Source organism: Pelobates fuscus, chromosome 7 (genome assembly GCF_036172605.1).
Source record: "Pelobates fuscus isolate aPelFus1 chromosome 7, aPelFus1.pri, whole genome shotgun sequence".
Taxonomy (NCBI): Eukaryota; Metazoa; Chordata; class Amphibia; order Anura; family Pelobatidae; genus Pelobates; species Pelobates fuscus.
Window position 1 is genome coordinate 50,486,478 of NC_086323.1, and position 22,904 is coordinate 50,509,381.

The 22,904-nt window shown below is 43.9% G+C and overlaps 1 protein-coding gene across 1 annotated transcript in view; it reads left to right on the forward strand.

Moving 5' to 3' along the window:
* The window catches only part of PAPPA2 (pappalysin 2), a 166,595-nt gene that overhangs the window by 118,944 nt on the left and 24,747 nt on the right, over nt 1-22,904 (forward strand). The window contains exons 15-16 of the mRNA XM_063428239.1: nt 1,807-1,981; nt 2,612-2,825. Coding sequence (XP_063284309.1) covers nt 1,807-1,981; nt 2,612-2,825 — 389 coding nt within the window. The remainder of the gene's footprint in view (nt 1-1,806; nt 1,982-2,611; nt 2,826-22,904) is intronic.

The window sequence follows — 22,904 nt, forward strand, 5'->3', positions numbered from 1 at the left end:
GTATGGGGGCAGTGTGTGTAGTGTGTATGGGGCAGTGTTTGTGGGGCTGTGTGTGTAGTGTGTGTATGGGGCAGTGTTTGGGGGCAGTGTGTGTAGTGTGTGTATGGGGGCAGTGTGTGTAGTGTGTGTATGGGGCAGTGTTTGTGGGGCTGTGTGTGTAGTGTGTGTATGGGGCAGTGTTTGTGGGGCTGTGTGTGTAGTGTGTGTATGGGGCAGTGTTTGTGGGGCAGTGTGTGTAGGGCTGTGTGTGTATGGGGCAGTGTGTGTAGTGTGTGTATGGGGCAGTGTTTGTGGGGCAGTGTGTGTAGGGCTGTGTGTGTAGTGTGTGTATGGGGCAGTGTGTGTATGGGGGCAGTGTGTGTATGGGGAGTAAGGAGGGTAGGGAGGCTTTTTTTATTTATTTAATTAAATATAATATATTGATGTCCCCCCTCCCTTCTTACCTTTACTGGGAGGAGGGGGGACATTTCTTAGTCCCTGGTGGTCCGGTGGGGATTCCCTGGTGGTCCGGTGGTGGTGAGATGAACTCTAGCCCAGTTACAGGGCTAGAGTTCACTCTCGCGAGATTTGGAGCGTTGCCGTGGTTACCGCGGCAACGCTCCAAATCTCGCGAGAGGAGGACCCGGAGGAGCTGCAGGTAAGAGCTCCTGGGTCCTCTCTCCCTCCCCTGCCGGCTGCCAGCACCGTGCCTGCGGACCGGGGAGGGAGATCTCTGATCTCCCCTCCGGTCCGCAGGCACATTGCAGGGCTGGCACTTGGACAATGCCAGCCCTGCATTAGCCGGCAGGCTCGCACACCCCTGGGCGGCCCGGTACCATTTGATCCACGGACCACGGACGGTACCGGTCCGCGGCCCGGGGGTTGGGGAACACTGTCTTGAACTATGTACTACATCATATGTGGAATGCAAACACTATGATTCTTAAAGTTCAAAGCTTTCAACTCGAAATTCTGCTGAGAAGTTTATGTATTTCTTTAACTTTTTTTAAACTTTTTTTTAACTTCTTCCCCCAGCAGGGGGGCTGCCCGTCAGTTCAGACAATCCCCCTGCTGGCAGCACTGTGGACACCTATTGCGGCAAATGTGACCGCTCTTTTAGAGTGGTCACATGGCCCCTGGGGGTCCTAAATTGCAGAGTCCAGACAGTCCCCCTCAGAAGAAGACTGATCGGAAGGAGGATAGGGGTTAATTTAAAAAAAAAAAAAATAGTTATTTTTAAAATGTATTTATTTATTTTATTTTTACTGAGTGCCTCGACCCCTCGAGGCACTAAGTACAGGCAGGGCATTGGAAGCCTGTCTGATGGCTTCCCATGCTCTGCTCTACACTGCCGGGCACCATGTGCAGCAATCCAGAAGTGATTGCTCTGGGGGGAACGATCACTCGGGTGCCCGGCAGTGAGGGAGGGGGTACGATTCCTCAACATCTAGGCATTGTGCAATACCCATAGAGCAACTGGAAGCGATCATGATCGCTTCCATCACTCAAATTAGTATGAGGTACGTCTGCGGTCCTTAAGGACCATTTTTGACGGACATACCTAATACGTCCGCGGTCCTTTAGGGGTTAAAAGGGTAGAATGAGTTGTTAATTACAAATTATAGCTTTAACTCTAAATCAGGGATAGGCAATCTTTGGCTCTCCAGATATGGACTACATCTCCCTTAATGCTCTTGCAGCCATATTGCTAGCATACATCAGGGGAGATGTAGTCCACAACATTTGAAGTGCTGAGGTTTTCCTACCACTGCTCTAAATGATATTGATTCTTTATTTTTAATAGTATATTTTGCATTGTTGTAACAGAGTGCAGTCTTAAAATGCTCTGCTGGGCACTGGAACCAATCTGTGACGTGTGAACTTGTCGATTGCGGTCAGCCCCTTCCATCGCTTGTGTTCCATGCCAGCTTTTCATGTCCGGAAGGGACAGAGCTAGGGAAAAGCTGCTCCATTCAATGCCTTCCTCCTGCAAAATTTCAAGGTAATTGAATATAATTTTTAGATATAAATACTGTATATGAAACAAAGAAACAGGAAAAAAAGTAGAAAATACAAATAAATGCAAATTGCTTGTGCAATTATACAAACATATTTCACGGATGGGTCTCCAGCATTTTGTGGTTGGTTAATTAAGGTCTCCAGTTAGCATTTCTGATAATTCCAAGATCAAGATTTCTGAATTAAAATATTTGCTAAAGGAGTCACCTACTGAAAAAAATAAAACATAATGAGTTGAGCTGAGCTGGGAACAGTCAGCTGATACAGTGACTCCCCATTCATAAAACTGACTTGAAAGGAAACCTACTTTTTAGAAGCCAATTTCATGAATTGGGAATCACTGATTGGCTGAGAGCATCAGCTGACCGCTGTCAGACAACCAACAGCACCCCTTCACAGCGTCACTTTGCGCTTCCAGAAACTGAGATCCAGAAACTGAGATTGGGGGATCTTGGGGGACGTGAGGATCAGCGCTGAGGGCTCACTTTGGGGTGCATCCTGGCACCATAACAACTTTATTTAAATGACTATGTTATATTGAACGGAGTGCCCCTTTAATGTTTCAAGTTTCTAATCACTGAACTATTATCTGTCCTATCGGTTGCCCTAACAGGAATGAATGAAATGGTGACTTGTTTGTGGGATGGTCTGTGGTCACTTCCGGAGGGATACTGCAAGTTAGAATGCGACGCACCTACTGGCATTACACATGCAAAACTACTCACTCCCCGGTGTCTTCTGGGTAACCATGATGTGGGATCTGTCTGCAGATACAGATGTAAACCTGGCTACTATGTGGCAGAAACCAGTGAGCGAAGAACAAGGAGGTTAGTAAAATAGTATGCCCTTCTTTTTTATATCTATAAATAGGTTCATACGTTTTCACAAAACATATACAATTCATTTGCTTTGATAATTGTGTTCCTAAGTGTTTATGTTTATATTCTCTTTTTGACTTTTACTTGCTTTCCCTTTTTACCTGAGGAATTTTCTCAAAAAGAAAAAAATGTTAACGCGTAGATATTAGCATGTACATATCGAGAAACAAAATGGTTCCCATGCTCAACAATAAACTAAACATAAAAACATTACACTCAAAAAAACCTAAATCTTTATTAAGGTTTATAAAAGATGAGGTTGGAATGGAAAAGGACAACACCTGAGTGAGTGGGTTGGAATTATTGGTGATCGTTTGATCAGCAGGGAGAAAGACAAAGAAGGTGTGGTGTTTGACGAAGGAAACATACAATGTTTACTTTTGAAAAGACTGAGTTTTAGAAAGTGCACTTTAATACCAAAGTAAGAGTAATGGCTTAATAATGTTAGACACAAACAGACACATTACTATTTGAAGAGAAATATTTCACACCCATCTAGCATTCTTCTACCTATATTAATACTAAAAGCATTATTTCCCAGATAACTCGCTAAATTTAGAATTACTTCTGAATATATAAATATTCCCTTCCTATTATTTCACCCTCATTTTCTTCACTTCTCCTTGTATATACATATATGCAAATTATAGAATATGAATTTACATGTGAATGAATAAAAACACCTAAAAAAATAAAAGTATACAGAAAATACAGACACAGCAGTTATAGAAACACCACTTAGATGGCTGAACATAATGGTAAATAGGTATTAGCATGGCTAACCTTTGGTACTGTAGTTGTAATGGACTACATCCCCTTTGATATTCATCCAGTCTTCGTCAAGTTAACATTTTGTAACGAGTATATACCCCTACACGCAGGATCCAGCCTAACAGAAGACAGTACAGAGGAGAGATACGTCTACCGGACCTTAGAGTGGCCGGACTCGACGTAATAGGATAAAACAGAGTCAGGAACGATCCGAGGTCAAGGGCACAAAGAGACAGCGTAAACGAAAACTAGCCGGGGACTGGTACACAGGAATCAGCAAGCCGGCAAACAGTACAGAATAGGATAAAGCGAAAACGAAGTCAGAATACAAAGCCAAGGTCAAATACGGAGAAACACAACTGAACACAACAAGCACTAAAGGGAACTGTAGCAGAAACCACGATAGGGCAACGAACTAAGGGAAAAGGGTAAGTATAAGTAGCCTTCAAACTAATGTGATTGGCTCCTGTCACTTCCACTCCCCCAACAGGTAAGTGTATGGGGTGATTGGCATGACAGGAGCCAATGGGAGCCTTTTTGCAATTTAGGCTCCCACTGTCTCTTTAAGAGCGCGCCCGAGATTCGCGGCGCGCTCTTAGCTGCAGGCGGGACACGTGACCGCTTCTCGCGGTCACTGCCCGCCTTCCTGTCTGAACAGTCGGACGAGCCGCGCGCGGCTCGTGCAGCCGCAGGACCGCGCGCGGCTTGAAGAGAGGACCGCGTCCGGCCCCCGGATAAGGTAAGTACCGCTACAGTACCCCCCCCTGAGGACACGCCCTCCGGGCGGGCAGGACCAGGCCTGGCAGGAAAACGCGAATGGAAAGAACGTACAAGGCGGGGAGCATGAACAGCATCCGCAGAAATCCAACTGCGCTCCTCAGGCCCATAACCCTTCCAATGTACCAAGTACTGAAGCCGACCCCTAAGAAAACGAGAGTCAATAACAGCAGATACTTCGAACTCCTCATGACCCTCCACAGAGACAGGAGGGGGAGGGGGAGTATGCCGGGTATAGCGGTTGCGTACGTAAGGCTTCAACAAAGAGGTGTGAAATACATTGGGTATACGCAGATTCTTAGGCAGACCCAAGGCATAAGAAACGGGATTAACCTTATGTATAATGCGATAAGGACCAATGAAGCGGGGAGCCAATTTCATAGAAGGCACCCGGAGGCGAATATTCCGTGTGGAAAGCAAAACCCTGTCCCCCACAACATAGGAAGGAGCCGCTCTGCGATGCTTGTCAGCCTGAGCCTTCTGGCGGGCAGCAGAGTCCACCAAAGAACGCTGAACCTGCTCCCAAGTATTACGCAAACCAGCCAAATGCTCATCCAGAACTGGCATGCCCTGAGAGGAGAATGCAGCCGGAAGAACAACGGGATGCTGGCCATAGACAACGTAAAAAGGGCTTTTGCCGGAAGAATCATGAGTAACAAAATAAAAAAGTCGAGGCACTCCAAGGTACAAATCAGGCAATTTTATTGAACCCACTCCATCGCAACGTTTCGACCTACACGGTCTTTGTGAGCTTGACAAAGACCGTGTAGGTCGAAACGTTGCGATGGAGTGGGTTCAATAAAATTGCCTGATTTGTACCTTGGAGTGCCTCGACTTTTTTATTTTGTTATTCAGCATTTTGGTCTCTGGTACTGAGACTGTCTGAGTTGCACCCAGCTACATACTGCTTAAAGGGATAGAGTGCAGTTCCACACCCTACCATAACTACGGAAGAATCATGAGTGGCATTATTCCGAGCAAATTCAGCCCAAGGAAGCAGGTCAGACCAATTGTCCTGATGGTGAGACACAAAACAACGGAGGTACTGCTCAAGAGACTGGTTGGCACGTTCAGCAGCTCCATTAGACTGGGGATGGTAAGCGGAAGAAAATGAGAGGGAAATACCCATCTCCGAACAAAAGGCTTTCCAGAACCTGGAAATAAATTGGCTACCCCTATCGGATACAATAGATAAGGGAATACCATGTAATCGAAACACTTCTCTAGCGAAGATAAGAGCCAATTCCTTGGAAGTGGGCAACTTGCGAAGAGACACAAAGTGAGCCATTTTGGAAAACCGATCTACTATCATTAGGATGACTGTGTTACCATTCGAAGGGGGTAATTCAACAATAAAATCCATTGATAGATTAGACCAAGGTCTCTCGGGAACGGGCAATGGATGCAACAGCCCACAAGGAACTCTACGAGAGGTTTTCATACATGCACAAGTAGTACAAGCACTTATATAGTCACTAACATCCTTACGTAAGGTATCCCACCAGAAATACCGAGAAACGGCTGACACTGTTTTGGAAATACCAGGATGTCCAGCAGTCTTAGTATCGTGATAAAGTGACAGAATATCCCGTCTCTCGGGAATGTCAACGAACAATTTATCATTAGGCCTCTCGCTGGGTGCCATGCCTTGTTTGGCTTGTATGGCCTGCAAGAGGGACGAGGAAATAGACAATATAGTAGTTGCTATTATCCTGTCTGGGGGAATGACAGGAGTGACATCAATCTCCTGTTTGTCAATAGTCTCGAATTGTCTGGACAGAGCGTCCGCTTTGGTGTTCCGGTCACCTGGCCTATAGGTGATTATATAATTAAAATGAGACAAGAACAGTGACCACCTAGCCTGCCTTGAAGACAATATTTTAGCTTCGCTAAGGTAGGATAGGTTCTTATGATCTGTAAATATGAGAATAGGATCCTTAGTTCCTTCTAGCAAATGTCTCCATTCTTTGAGTGCTAAAATGATAGCAAGGAGTTCGCGATTACCCACATCATAATTCCTCTCTGCCTTGGACATTTGTTTAGAAAAGAAGCCACAAGGATGCAATGGCTTGTCAGGAGACTCTCTTTGGGATAAGACAGCACCTACCCCTATATCGGAAGCATCAACCTCAAGTATATATGGCAATGAGGGGACAGGATGCTGTAAAATAGGGGCAGAGGCGAACGTAGTTTTAAGAAAGTCAAAAGCCTGAAGTGCCTCAGTAGACCAGACACGTGTATTGCCATCCTTTTTAGTCATACGAGTAATAGGCGCTACTATAGACGAAAAACCTTTGATAAAACGTCTATAATAATTAGAGAAACCCAGAAAACGCTGGATGGCTTTCAGACCTTGCGGCAGAGGCCATTCTATGACTGCAGCGAGCTTCTGGGGATCCATCCGAAAACCCTCGGCGGAAATCAAATACCCTAAAAACTGGACCTCGGACTGGTCGAATAGACATTTTTCTAATTTGCAATAAAGACCATTAGCAAGAAGGGTCTTCAGAACTGTTGTAACATGTCTGTGATGAGCGTGAATGTCAGTAGAATATATTAAAATGTCATCCAAGTACACAATAACAAATGAGTGAATAAAGTCCCTTAAGACATCATTAATAAATTCTTGGAACACTGCTGGGGCATTGCAAAGCCCAAATGGCATGACGGTATACTCATAATGACCTGACCGAGTGTTAAAGGCTGTCTTCCATTCGTGGTCCTTTTTAATACGTATCAAATTGTATGCTCCTCTAAGATCTAATTTGGTGAATACCGTAGCATGTTTGAGCCTGTCAAACAATTCTGTTATTAGAGGTATAGGGTAAGCATTTTTGATGGTGATCTTGTTAAGACCTCTATAATCAATGCAAGGTCTTAAATCACCTTCTTTCTTTGATACAAAGAAGAACCCCGCTCCAGCCGGAGAAGAGGATCTTCTAATAAATCCCTTGTCTAATGACTCTTTAATGTACTCCTCCATGACACGGTTTTCTTGAACCGATAGGGGGTACACCCTGCCCTTAGGAGGTATAGTACCAGGCAACAAATCAATAGCACAATCGTAGGGTCTGTGAGGCGGTAATTTGTCAGCCTCTCTTTTATCAAAGACAGTCTTTAAAGTTAAATACTGAGAGGGTATTGTCGTAGATAAAGGAGGAACAGTAGGAACGTTAATAGAATTCACAGGCGTGACTTCAATAGTACATGACTCATGGCAGGCTTCACTCCATGATTTTATCTGCCCTGTCTCCCAGTCAAAAATGGGATTGTGGGCACGTAACCATGGATACCCTAACACCAACTGTGAAGAGGGAGAGGTGATGACCTGGAACCGAATGGTTTCATAGTGTAGAACCCCTGTGTACATGTGTAGCGGTGCAGTCTCGTGAGTAACAACAGGAGATATCAATGGTCTACCATCTATGGCCTCAACGGCCAAGGGTATCTCCTTCTCTCTGATGGGAATATTGTTTCTCTTTACAAAACCAGAGTCTATAAAGTTCTCGGCTGCCCCAGAATCAACCAGGGCGTCTATGTTTTCAACTATACAACTCTCTCCCATATGTAAAGAAACAGGGAGAAGCAGTCGGTTAGGAGGCAATGTAGGAGACTTAGAAATCACACCCAAGGCCAGTCCCCTATAAGGTCTTAGGTGCGAGAGTTTTCCGGGAGCAGAGGACACTCCTTTACCATATGGTCTCTCTTACCACAATATAGGCAGAGTCCCTCCCTTCTCCTATGTAATTTCTCAGTATCTGAGAGTTTGGCAACCCCTAATTGCATAGGTTCCTCTTCAGATACTTTAACACTCTCCGGTATATTAACTCTGGGTTGAATAGGTGTAACAAAACGTCTATTCCTGTTCTTAGTATAGAGCCTGTCACGAATCCTATTATCTATATCGATGAGGTAGTCAATAAGGTCCTCTAAGGCAATAGGAAGCTCCTTAGCTGCTACCTCATCCAATATAGAGTCTGATAAACCTTCCATGAAGGCCGTAGTTAACCCATTATTGGTCCAATCGACCTGTGAGGCAAGGGTACGAAACTGTATAGCGTAATCAGCCACAGACCTAGAACCCTGTTTAACCCTCATTAATGCTCTAGCGGCATTCTTAGACCTTTTCATAGTATCAAAAGTTCTGCGAAAAGCTGTTAGGAAACTGTGAAAGTTATGCACCATAGGTCCATTAGCCTCCCAAATAGGGTTTGCCCATTCAAGTGCTTTGTCGGTAAGTTGGTGCATAAAGAACCCAACTTTAGACCTCTCTGTGGGAAATGAACGTGGATACATTTCAAAATGAAACTCTATTTGGTTAATGAACCCTCTGCATGTCTTAGAATCCCCTCCATACCTAGGAGGAGGCGTTAAATGTGCTGTAGCGTTAGGCATAGTCGATGCTTCAGGAAGCAGGGGTGCAGGAGGGTTAGGTGCGGTTGCTGGAATGGTTCTAGCTAAGAGCGTCTGGAGAGCCTGAGCTATTTGATCCATACGGTGATCCTGCTCTACAAATCTAGCCTCATGGGTCGCCATCTGTTGAGCTAAATCTGCGGGTTCCATGGCCCTATCGTAATGTAACGAGTATATACCCCTACACGCAGGATCCAGCCTAACAGAAGACAGTACAGAGGAGAGATACGTCTACCGGACCTTAGAGTGGCCGGACTCGACGTAATAGGATAAAACAGAGTCAGGAACGATCCGAGGTCAAGGGCACAAAGAGACAGCGTAAACGAAAACTAGCCGGGGACTGGTACACAGGAATCAGCAAGCCGGCAAACAGTACAGAATAGGATAAAGCGAAAACGAAGTCAGAATACAAAGCCAAGGTCAAATACGGAGAAACACAACTGAACACAACAAGCACTAAAGGGAACTGTAGCAGAAACCACGATAGGGCAACGAACTAAGGGAAAAGGGTAAGTATAAGTAGCCTTCAAACTAATGTGATTGGCTCCTGTCACTTCCACTCCCCCAACAGGTAAGTGTATGGGGTGATTGGCATGACAGGAGCCAATAGGAGCCTTTTTGCAATTTAGGCTCCCACTGTCTCTTTAAGAGCGCGCCCGAGATTCGCGGCGCGCTCTTAGCTGCAGGCGGGACACGTGACCGCTTCTCGCGGTCACTGCCCGCCTTCCTGTCTGAACAGTCGGACGAGCCGCGCGCGGCTCGTGCAGCCGCAGGACCGCGCGCGGCTTGAAGAGAGGACCGCGTCCGGCCCCCGGATAAGGTAAGTACCGCTACACATTTCTGATAATTCCAAGATTGAGATTTCTGAATCAGAATATTTGCCAAAGGAGTCACGTCAACAGTTGATAACTGTGATCGAACTGTGATCTAAAATATGACGCTTTAATAATAGTGACCCTATCCTAAAAATCAATAGTTATTCAATAAATATTGCAGTTGAGATTCTTTCTTAGCCAATGGAATCCCTGAAGTGTACCTTTTTCGCAACTATGTTATCTGGGGGAGTGCAACATCAAATATAAAGGATTGTTTATGTAGCACTCCAAATGTTCGGAGCAGGGAACTGGTTTCCATATTAATGGGGCCATGGGATTCTACTTTTAATAGAACATTCTTACTCTGTAGAAGAATTGAAAATTAGATCAGTAAAGTTGCCTACGGCACCGTAGCTTATAAAAGCTGTAGTACGAAGAGGCAAAGAGTTCTAAGTAAAGTATATTGGAATGAGGAGACATTGATGTGTCATTGCAGGAGGTACAAAGAAAAGTAATTTATTCCATGTAGACGCATCTTTTGTCGCTGGGTTACACTAGGTGAAATTACCTCTGAGCCCATAATAAAGACAATTACAATGCAGAATAGCAATAAAACAACATGACACAGAACAGACAGTAATGGAATTTCAAAGCAGAAATGGGAAGGCACTGACTGGCAACAAGTAGTAACAATTTTCAATTAGTTCTAAAGGCTACATTGTGAAAGAGGATATCACTTTTTTCTTTTTTGCTTCAGTTTGTTGTAATTTTCGTTTTAAGTAATTTCTTTCATCTTCCTAGAAATGTTGATGCAGTACTTTAACAACTTTCAATTCCTATAATATAGAGAGCTGAACGTCTTGCTTTCCCTAATGGACAGAGTTACTTCCTGGCTGAAACTATCATAGAGTAGCCTTAGAAAGGATCCTCAGATTAACTGTTGTGATAATATCTATTTTGCCCTTAGCTCTGTCTTTACCATTCACCACTAAATTTCATTGGTGTAGGATAATATGGAGAACCAAAAAATGCTCTCAACTGTGTGTTGAGTTGTGTATGCATAGTTATGGGAGTATTACCTAGAAATCCAGGTCAACTTCTATTCTGATCAATGGATGCAGATAGCCTAATTTGATGCATCTTGCTTGTCCTACTTATTTAAATCTGTAGTTCAAAACTCTTACATGCACTGAGCTGGTATGACTTGGTATAATATACCACATTGACCTTTTATTACGCGGTCACCAATCTAACGTTATCAAAGTCCTCCTGGGGCTCAAATACTAGAGGCAACATGCCTAATGTAGAAGGAAGACCTAAACATTTAATATGAGAGTCCACAATAGGAGACTTAATTTGTGTTAACATTTCAAATCCCAGGACAACATTTGCTAAAATTATATTAAATGGTAAAATATAGATCTGCCTGGAGCTCATTCTAGAGAATATGGATTTTACCTGTACAAAATGTAATAACGACTGGAATGAGGTTGGTTATCACAAAAAAGTGATAGTGTTAATAAAGAAAGAGTGTGCCCTTCATGAGGACACTCATGAGGACACCCCATCTGAACTAAGGAGCATAGACATAGTTCCATAGTGCTTCGTTGGATATACAGCAGGACACATCATACCCTATAGAACTTGTCCATCCCTATTTCTTCTTGCGTACCTTCATTATTGCCAGGGTGCCAAGAGATTATATAACAGGAGACACCAGAAGATAACAATACCTGCATGACAAATAGCTTCTCAAGCAGCCACAAAAACATAGCAAGAGGATTTACAGAAAAACGCTGATTTAGAAGAGATATAAGAGAAGTCACAAATGACCAGATGACATGTCTAAAATGGTGGGACACATGCATTCAGTCATGGTGGACCACTACTAGTGACACTGAATAGAAAATCTCGGAAATAAACAGATTGTTTAGTCTGTGATTGAGCTATTTATATAACGCAAAACATTAATAAAGCACTCCACCTACCAAAAGCAGGCGGTACACTGGTATCATCCTCCAGAGTCACAAGAAAAACACAAAATTTGGCTACCCTTCTCTCCGTTTTGGTTTTTAATAAACACTGTTAAACTGAGACATGTATGTGCCACCTTTCTAATTGTAAGGTATCCGTTGCTGGTTTATTATTCTCTAATACAGCTTTAGGAAATTCTCTATACTGCAGCACACATTACTTTCACATTTATCATACTTTTCTGATTTCTATAGAACTATTGCTGTGTGTTGTTGCTGTGCACTTTGCATATAGCAGTATGTAAGTATGTGCATTTGTTACATGATCCTGGTAGTACTTGCTCCACATTACTTTATGATCCAGTGCATATCTTTGTTATACAACGCACACTATCATAAATAGAAGTCAGAGGTAGGCGAGCAACTTGTGACTTTTCATTATATATATAAAGGAGAAAATAATTGGGAGATGATATGTAGTATAATGAATCTTACGGTAGCTTGTATATAGAACCAGCCTCTATTTTTTTGCAGAGAGAGTAATTCTCTGAGGTTACTACCAAACCTCATAGATCTTTCAGAATTCAGTTATGCAATTTTCCTACCAGCTATTCTTTTTTTTTTATTTTTATTTTTTTACATTTTTGTCAATCTTTATTCTCAATCGGCATAAAATAAAGGCAATACACAGTCAAAGAATCAAAAACATAGTACAAAACAACAGTAGCTTGTGTGACAGAGTGCAAGGCATTGTTATGGATGGCGGGTATATTTCTCCAAAAGTATTGGAATATGTGAATTAATAGCCCCATAAAGAAGGTCTGTCTGTTTTAGTCACAGCAATTTTGTAATTTAATATGGGTTCCTGGGGTGGAGCATTTGGAGTGAAGGGAGGGCCAGTGCTCCATTCCACAGTTTACATACAGCACAGCAGGTGAACAATCCAATCCAGAAGTTCTAGATCACCCAGATAGTTGCTCACCTTTTGGCAATAATTAGACTGCTATACAATTTCCCTGTCAGGGATTCATAGGGAGAAGGAAGTGTGTGAGACTGCATTTCTTGCTACAGGCGTCTTCATATTCTGAAGGAGAAAGGAAACATTTATTTGAAAAAGCCGTCCAACAGCAGTTAGAGGAAAAACTGTCAGTTAGTGCTCAGAAGAGCAAGGCTTTTTGTTTGTTTTATTTTTGTTTAAATTTCCAGACCTTTTAAAAAAGAAAAAGACTGCATTTACAAGAAATAAGATTTGTGTGGTGTTCCTATCATTAGGACTATGTGGTTATATGGTCCCAGGTCACACTTGCCATGAGTATCAATAGTAAAAACAGCTGGATTAAGGGTTTTATGTTGAAGAAGAAAGGAGAACATGAGTTGCGATAACTGGGTCTGCTACACCTGAAGGGATTATCATATGCCAGAATGTAGCTGGTTATGGGCCTCTCTTTACAATAAAGAGGTTGTCTGGTGTATACACCTTAGAAACTGGGCAAGAGGCTACCACCCACTTTGCTAGGTCTAGAGGAGAAGCTCAAAGCTTATGTAAATGGGTAAAGGGGGAGTACGGGGGATAAACCCCCAAGCCAGTGGATAGTATAGAAATGGGACGCACCACAGTCAACATGGTATATTTTTTGTAGTGAAATTAAACAAAAGAAAAAAAAGACTAGGAGATATACATATTAAAACAAAACAATAATGGTGTAGGTGCAGGTGGGTTGTTCATGATATCGCTGCCGATGCAGAATGTCCCCATTGGGCAGCAGGTACAAATGTCTGGACACTAGCGGGATCCTAGGTAGTCGGCTGCCGTGGGTACACTGGGGGTAGTGGTCCCTCAGATGTGATTGACAACCCGAGCTTATGTAGTGTGCATGCTAATTTACAAGTCCCCAAAATCCCAGGATCGCAGGTATCAGGAGGCATCATGGAGCACCCCACTTATATGGTTCCTTGTTGTTAGCAAGTTCCGCAGTTAATGGTCACAAGGACCTATGCCAGTCCAGTGTTGCTCTTGATAGTTCTGGGAAGAATATCAGTGAGTGTTATGGCAATTTGGTGATTTGTTTGTGAATTGCCATTATGAATGCTTCTTTATCAGAACCATGTTGAAATCAGATCATCACATCCATGTTCACCCCTGAGGTGCTTCTCAGAGGTGTTGTAAGCCAATACAGGCATCCAAGGCCATAGGTTTGGCCTGCTTAGCAGGAGAATAGATGTGCAAGTGGCCACCACATTAAGGGAGAAATTAGTGTAATCTAAGCCACACATTTTCAAATCTTTCAGCCGTCCACAGTCTTCTAAAGCCTGGTCTTCCATCCATTTGGGCACAGTCATGTTTTAGTGCATTCAGCTTGAGTTCCATGCTAGTGAAATGGACTTCATGGGCAGCATTGTTAATCTCCATATTATGGAGGCACACTGACACTCCGCTGATCTCCTTAAGCAAATTGATGTTGGCTGCAATGCAGTGGCAGAGTTCATCCAGAAGGGTCTTCGGTGTGTACCAGTGGACCCCTTGCTGATAAGCCTGTTTCCAAACATTTTGACAGCAGTGCATCAACTGTATAGACCTATGTAAGGGATACCGGCAGATCCCCATGGCTGAGGAGGCTATTCCCAAGTTTCCGTTCGGCTTATACCAATTTCGAGTTATGCCGTTTGGGATGAAGAATGCCCCAGCGACCTTCCAAAGGATGGTAGAAAGACTCCTCGATGACCTCCAGGACTTTACGTGCGCATACGTGGATGACATTGAGGTTTTTAGTGATACCCGGAAGGAACACAAGCCATGTAGGGATGGTCCTGGATAAAACTAAATTAACATTAAAACTGGACAAGTGTCACACAGGCATGGCGGAGGTCCAGTATCTAGGACAGCGGGTTCGGTGCAGAAAGCAGCGGCCAGAGCCTGCAAAGATCGAAGCTGTTGCTAACTGGCACACCCCTCGGACTTGACAAAAAAAAGAATCTTCCTAGACAGGTAATGTGGTCTCCCGAGTGCGAACATGCTTTCCAGTTCCTCAAGAATTCACTATTTCATGCCCTCGTCTTGGCCGCCACAGATCCTAACAAACATTTCATTGTCCACACAGATGCCTCCATGTTTGGACTGGGGGCTCTTCTGAGCCAGGTCGGGAAGGACAAAGGAGAGAACCCCATAGCCTACAGGCTGCTCAGCCTACACCCTGGGAAGTTAGCTACACTGTGGTGGAAAAAGAGTGTTTGGCCCTTGTCTGGGCTCTAAAGAAACTTAACCCCAACCTCTACGGATGCTCCTTCACTATCATCACTGAACACAACCCGTTGGTGTGGCTGAACCGGGTCGCAGGAGACAATGCATGGTTGCTAAGGTGGAGTTTGGCCCTGCAACCGTATGACTTTACCATTTATTACCGACCCGGTAAGCAGAACGGGAACTGGTTGTCCCTGCAGACCGAGCTTGTCACCCAGGACTGAGACTAACTGGACATCCCCAAGTTGACCTGACAAGGGTCAAACTGTGTCTGCCGTAATGGTCAAGGGGGAGCAGTGTGACGGGACACACAATTAGCATCTTGCTAACAGCCTGCCCTAACCACTGAGATATAGTGAGCATGACCGGGAAATCTTATTCAGCCTGCTGGAACTCTGTGCCGGATCAGGGGCTAGCCACGTCCCGATGAACTTTGGACTTCCACCTAATTCGGGCTAGCAATATCCAATCTAGGTGCTTTTCATATACAATGGGCACCTCAGATAGACCTTTCTGGGGATGAATGGCATGTGGGGGTTCCTATATGTTTTATATGTGTTTTTGATGTTTTATATTTTTATGCTTAGTCATGCTGACACAAGAGATTCATGGGCATGTTGTGATAGTGTTCTGGGCGTGGTTGACTGCACTCTTGCTGTGTATATAAGTGGGCCATCTGGCCATAATAAAACCAGTCTTCTTCACCCTTCACTAAGTCTCGACTAGTGTTTGGGTGATAGCGCGGTAACCTGTGCAAGAAGCTATAATCACTCTGGAGCTGATCACAACTGGAAGAGGCGACCTAGGCGGTTGTAAACCATCTTCGGGAGGTAATTCTGTCACAGTAGGTTAATATAGTTTACCTTTGCATTAGTTATTATATATATTTTACTTTTTGTCCCTGTCTCCCTTTGCTTCTATGGATTTTTTCCACCTTTTCCTCTCTAGTATGTAGGTTTACCTTCTGCTTTATGGTGCACTGGGTTAGCCATAGGGATGTCAGGGTACCTGCGGTCTCTACCTCCGAAAGAGGTAGAGACTTAGCTGTTCCTCCATCCAGACGGCCTGATGGCTCCCTTCCCCAAGGTCTATCCGGTCATGCAAGGCCGGCCGCGAGGGAGTGACTGCCTTTTACAGCATCTAGGCAGGAAGTTGTCATCAGGACACTCCTCCGGAACGACCTGTCACTCAATTGCTGCAGGACCAATCAGGACGCCTCGGAGGCGTGGTTACTGCTCTGAACAGGGTATTTAACAGAGCTTCGTTCATTAGCTCATTGCCCTGTCGTGGTTCTAGCTTGTTCTAGTCACTCAGTGCTTGTGTATTCTATTATCTCTTTTGGTTTTGACCCGGCTTGTTTACCTTACTCTGCTTATCTCTGTTACCCTTGATTCGGCTTGTCTCTCGCTTACCTGTCTTCTGTTACCCTCGACCTCGGCTTGTCTTTGACCATTCTATACTGTACTACTTACGTTAGTCCGGCCATTCTAAGGTCCGGTATACGTATCTGGCTACTGTTTGTACTCTGCGTGTTGGATCCCTGTCCCGATCCTGACATTACGACAGGGCCAATGGATCCTGCAAGTACAAACAGTCAGCTTGCTTCTCCTGATCCTAGGTTTGAAGCCATGGATCACAGAATGGATCAGATGGCGCTTGCGCTACAGGCTCTATTATCTCGTGCCAATAACCCACCAGAGGAGATACGTAATACCCCTGTTTCTCCTGTCGGTTCAGGTCTAGAGGTAGCCACAGTGGGTGCTTCTTCTCGCATTACCCCCCCCCCCCCCAGTACGCTATGGTGGGGCTCCTGAGAAGTGTCGTGGTTTCTTAAACCAAATTAGTATCCATTTTGAATTGCAACCTCGCTCTTATCCTACAGATAGGGCAAAGGTAGGATTTATTATCACCCTACTTATTGAGAAAGCTCTGAGATGGGCCAACCCATTATGGGAGAACGATAACCCATTAGTTTATAACTATAACGCCTTTGTAGCTGCTTTTAGAAGAACATTTGACCCTCCAGGTAGAAAGGTTAATGCAGCCAGATTACTGTTGCGTCTGAAACAGGAGAACCGAACACTGGTGGATTATGCAGAGTTCAGGTCTCTGGCGTCAGAGGTCAAGTGGAATGAGCAGGCGTATATGGATGTATTTTTGAATGGCTTATCTGAAGTAATCCTTGATGAGGTTGCTACCAGAGAACTCCCTGAGAATTTAGAGGATTTAATTTCGTTCATCTCTCGTATAGATGAACGTTTAAGAGAGAGACAGAACACTCGAGAGAGGAACCGGAGACCTTCTTTTAGGTTAGCCCCCGCTTTTCCAAGTCCTGACTCCACGGTATCTTTGCTTCCTGAACCTATGCAGATAGGGTATACCCGCCTCTCTGAGGAGGAAAGACAGTACAGGAGAAGAGAGGGTTTGTGTATGTATTGTGGAGCTAAGGGTCATTTACTCTCAAACTGTTCTAACCGCCCGGGAAACGCTCGCACCTAAGTCTCTCTAGAGGACAGGCCTTGGGTGTTTCTATTTTGTCCTCTACTCCTAATTATAAAGATCACATGCTTCTGCTACCAGTTTCCTTAACTTGCGGGAGGGAAGTAGTAAGGGCTATGGCTTTGATAGATTCCGGTGCTGCTGAGAATTTTATCGACCAAGCCTTTGCTAGTAAAAACAATTTCCCATCCCAGCTAAGGGAGACACCCTTGGCCGTTGAGGCCATAGATGGTAGACCACTACTAGACCCTGTTATCTTTCGTGAGACCATACCCATTGAGTTAAATGTTGGTATCCTACACGTGGAGAATTTATCTCTTCTGCTCATTTCGTCTCCTTCCGTTCCCATAGTTCTGGGGTACTCATGGTTGAAAGAACATAACCCTATTATTGATTGGGAGTTAGGGGAGATACTCTCGTGGGGCCAGGGCTGCCAGGATCGGTGTTTGTGCAAGGTTTCTCCATTAGCTAATATTAACATACAGGAGAATCCTACTCAGTCCACAGAAAGACAAATACCAGACCTTTACCTAGACTTAAGGGCAGTGTTTGACAAGAAGAATGCCGATTCTTTGCCGCCACACAGGTCATTTGACTGTAAAATTAAGCTTCTACCCAGGACTATGCCTCCGAGGGGCCATGTATATCCTTTGTCTGTTCAGGAAAACTCGGTTCTAGAGGAGTATATTCAGGAGAATTTAGAAAAGGGATTCATCAGGAGGTCTTCTTCTCCGGCCGGGGCGGGGTTCTTTTTCATTAAAAAGAAAGATGGCACGCTGAGACCTTGTATCGATTACCGAGGCTTGAATAAAATAACTGTCAGAAATGCCTATCCCATCCCACTGATTACCGAGTTATTTGATCGTCTTAAGGGCTCCAAAATCTTCACCAAGTTAGATCTCAGAGGGGCTTACAATTTGGTGAGAATCCAGCAAGGTCACGAGTGGATGACGGCATTCAATACCCGGTATGGCCATTACGAGTACACTGTTATGCCATTTGGACTATGAAATGCTCCTGCAGTATTTCAAGAGTTGATTAATGAGGTACTTAGGGAGTTTCAGCATGATTGTGTTATTGTTTACCTGGACGACATACTAATACACTCTAAGGAGATTGAGACTCACCATAGACAGGTCAGAAAGGTGTTACACAAACTTCTGCAACATGGTCTATACTGCAAATTGGAGAAGTGCAGTTTTGATCAGTCTCAGGTAGACTTTCTTGGATACGTGATTCCTGGGGAAGGTTTTAAAATGGATCGTGGTAACCTCCAATCTATTTTAAACTGGACTTTGCACAAAGGACTCAAGGCTATCCAAAGGTTTATTGGTTTTTCCAACTACTATAGGCGCTTCATTAAGGGTTACTCCTCTATCATTGCGCCTATTACCAATATGACGAAACAAGGGGCTGATACTAAGTTCTGGTCTGAGGAAGCTCTTGGTGCTTTTAAGACTCTCAAGGAACTTTTTGCCTCAGCTCCCATTCTAGTTCATCCTGATACGACTCTGCCTTTCTTGCTCGAGGTCGATGCTTCTGAGACAGGAGTTGGGGCTGTTCTGTCTCAAAGGTTAGGGGTGGATAAACCGTTACACCCTTGTGGTTTCTTCTCTAAAAAAATTTCTGGGCCTGAGAGCAGATATGACATCGGGGAGAGGGAACTGTTAGCGGTCATTAAGGCTTTAAAGGAGTGGAGACATTTACTGGAAGGGACACTACACCCTGTTACTATCCTAACGGATCATAAGAACTTGTCTTATATTGGGGAGGCTAAGCGCTTGTCCGCCAGGCAGGCTCGCTGGGCTTTGTTCCTCACTCACTTTAATTATGTACTTACGTATAGACCTGGTTCTAAGAACTCTAAAGCCAATGCTTTGTCTCGTCAATATGAACCATCCACTATAACTGAACCACTTCTGTCCTCCATAGTTCCTAAGGGGAATATCATCGCGAACACGAATCTCAGGATTCACTCTCCATTGCTTTCTGAGATCATGAAGTTTCAGCATTTGGCACCCAAACAGACTCCTGGGGATCGACACTTCGTTCCTGCCGCTCTCCAACTGGAGGTGCTACGCTGTCTCCATAACAGCAAGGTGGCTGGGCATCCTGGTATCCGCAAGACTTATGCGCTGGTCTCTAAAGATTTTTGGTGGCCTGACTTACGCAAGGATATTAAAGAATTCATCGGGGCATGTGAAGTTTGTACCAAGACCAAGCTACCCCATTCGCTTCCATGCAGATTTCTGCACCCTTTAGAGGTTCCTGAAAAGCCTTGGTCCTGTCTGGCAATGGACTTCATTGTTGATTTGCCTATCTCTAAAAAGCAGACTGTCATCCTCACTGTGGTAGACAGATTTACTAAAATGGCTCACTTCATTCCCTTACCTAAACTCCCATCTTCGCCCGAATTAGCGGAGATATTCGCCAGGGAGATTTTCCGGTTGCATGGGATACCTTCCCAAATTGTCTCTGACAGAGGCTCCCAATTTGTTTCCCGTTTTTGGAGATCATTCTGCTCCCAACTAGGCATCAAATTGAATTTCTCCTCTGCCTATCATCCTCAGTCCAATGGAGCTGCTGAACGCACTAACCAAAAAGTTGAACAATATTTACGTTGTTTCGTTTCAGAACACCAGGACGATTGGGTCGGTTTGATTCCTTAGGCGGAGTTTGCACATAACAATCTCATTTGTGATTCTACGCATTCTAGACCTTTTTTCTTGAATTATGGCTTTCATCCTTCCATCCTTCCTTCGGAGTCTTCTTCTCAAGGGATACCGTCGGTGGATGTTCATGTTGCCAATTTAAGAGAGTTGTGGGATCAAACTCGACAAATCCTTCTGCACAATTCTACGCTGGTTAAAAAACACGCTGACAAACGTAGAAGGGCAGCACCGGTGTTTGTTCCAGGCGATAGAGTATGGTTAAGTACTAGAAACATTCGGTTAAAAGTGCCGTCCATGAAGTTTGCTCCTCGATATATTGGACCTTACAGGGTACTGTCTCAAATTAACCCAGTTGCGTATCGTTTAGCGTTGCCTAATGCCTTACGCATTCCTAATTCATTTCATGTTTCCTTGCTAAAACCATTAATATGTAACAGGTTCTCCTCCACGATCGCCCCTCCCCGCTCAGTTCAGGTGGAGGGTCAGGAGGAGTATGAGGTCAATTCCATCGTTGATTCTCGAATCTCCCGGGGGAAACTGCAATATCTGGTCGATTGGAAGGGTTATGGTCCTGAGGAGAGAAGTTGGGTACCTCAGGAGGAGGTGCATGCTCCCCGTCTCCGCAGGGCGTTTCACTCTCGATTCCCTTCTCGCCCTGGTGTATTCCGCCCGGTGGGCGTATCTGAGAGGGGGGGTACTGTCAGGGTACCTGCGGTCTCTACCTCCGAAAGAGGTAGAGACTTAGCTGTTCCTCCATCCAGACGGCCTGATGGCTCCCTTCCCCAAGGTCTATCCGGTCATGCAAGGCCGGCCGCGAGGGAGTGACTGCCTTTTACAGCATCTAGGCAGGAAGTTGTCATCAGGACACTCCTCCGGAACGACCTGTCACTCAATTGCTGCAGGACCAATCAGGACGCCTCGGAGGCGTGGTTACTGCTCTGAACAGGGTATTTAACAGAGCTTCGTTCATTAGCTCATTGCCCTGTCGTGGTTCTAGCTTGTTCTAGTCACTCAGTGCTTGTGTATTCTATTATCTCTTTTGGTTTTGACCCGGCTTGTTTACCTTACTCTGCTTATCTCTGTTACCCTTGATTCGGCTTGTCTCTCGCTTACCTGTCTTCTGTTACCCTCGACCTCGGCTTGACCATTCTATACTGTACTACTTACGTTAGTCCGGCCATTCTAAGGTCCGGTATACGTATCTGGCTACTGTTTGTACTCTGCGTGTTGGATCCCTGTCCCGATCCTGACAAGGGACTTGTTTTATGTAGCCATCTTCCTGTATAACTTTAAGAGTAATGGGATTATTCTCCACCCACAGGTTTTTGTAGGTAAACATAGCTTACCTTGGCATTAGTTATAATATATATAGTTTTAATTTTGCTGTTCGTCATTGTCCTCCTTTGTTTTTAGGAATATTTCCACCTGTGTCTCTCTGGTATGTAGGTGAAACCTCTGTTTTATGGTGCGCTGAGTTAGCCACAGGGACCTGCTTTAGGTAACTTTTCCCTGTATACCTTTTAAGAGTAGTGAGATTATTCCCCACCTATAGGTATCTGTAGATAGTACATGAAGTAGCTATTCCATCATATACAACCAAGAGAAGTGGCATTATTCTGCACCCAGGAATATTTGTAGTTTAACATAGTTTTTCTTTTGCATTACTTGTTAATATACAGCTAGATAGGTTTGTATGTGCACCCTCTGCCTTTGACACACCAAGGTAGTCATGGGGACTTCTTTAGGGTAGTCGTTACTCCCCGGTATAGCTTCAAAAGTAGTGGGATTATTTCCCACCCATTGGCATCTGTAGGTGAATATAGCTTACCTTCATATTAGCTGTAAGTTTATATTCCCCATCATGTTTTCACTTCTGTAGTTAAGTGAGTGGTTAGGAGGGTGAACCAACTGGGTTTTAGTCTTGCTATCTAATATTTTAGGTCCTAATACTTGTGCCAAAAGGTTTTGCCTCCTTTCATTTAGCCCACAGCCACCTCCATTTACCACTCATGTTTGTCAGTCAACAGTTTACTCACCTTTTCTTGTGTATATGCAGATAATCCTATATGTCTATACCTTTTATTTTTCGTTTGATATACCTTTAATAAAGTTATTTTCAATCTTGTCTCGTACAAGGTTTCAAGCTCAATCCTTTAGATTTAGTAACTGCCGTCCGGTAATTTTATGTACTAAACGCCCTTACTGTACCTAGTGAATTGGAACTATATTGTGTATTTTCATGATTTTCTATTGGATTTTTTGCAGAGTATTTATTTTTCTGGCAAAAGACACAACTAAGCTTTCTAATAAATTGTATTCTAAGTGTAAGTATTCAGTTCTCTTGTGTGACTTCACTTTGTAAATAGTATCCATAGATAACATACATAGTTATACACACTAAACCATTTACCTAAAATCTTGCAATATAACTAACAGGAAAATTAGAACATTTTGATGAAAAACATCATATAACTCACAGATCGGTGGTCTATTGAAATGCACAAAAGCAAAGAGGAGAATATAAAAATTTGAGGAATAATACAAACACACTCCAGCTTTTATCTATGTGTGAGTCATTACCGTAAATGATAGCTGGAATGTTTACAATGCCACAAACATGCTACAAAACAGACAAAAAACGAACCAATAATTGACAGTGACAACAAAGGAACGCGATGAACATGAACTTTGAGTGAAAGAAATAACTTTAATCAACCTGCTGTTTTTCTCAATCCATTATTTCTCCAATTCTGTTTACTTTTTTATTCTGTCTCATTAAACAAAAATAACCTATTTTTATATCTCTAGCTGTATTTTTTTGTTGTAGTATCTTGTTTTTTTTTTTATTACAATGTGTGGCCATTTGTCAC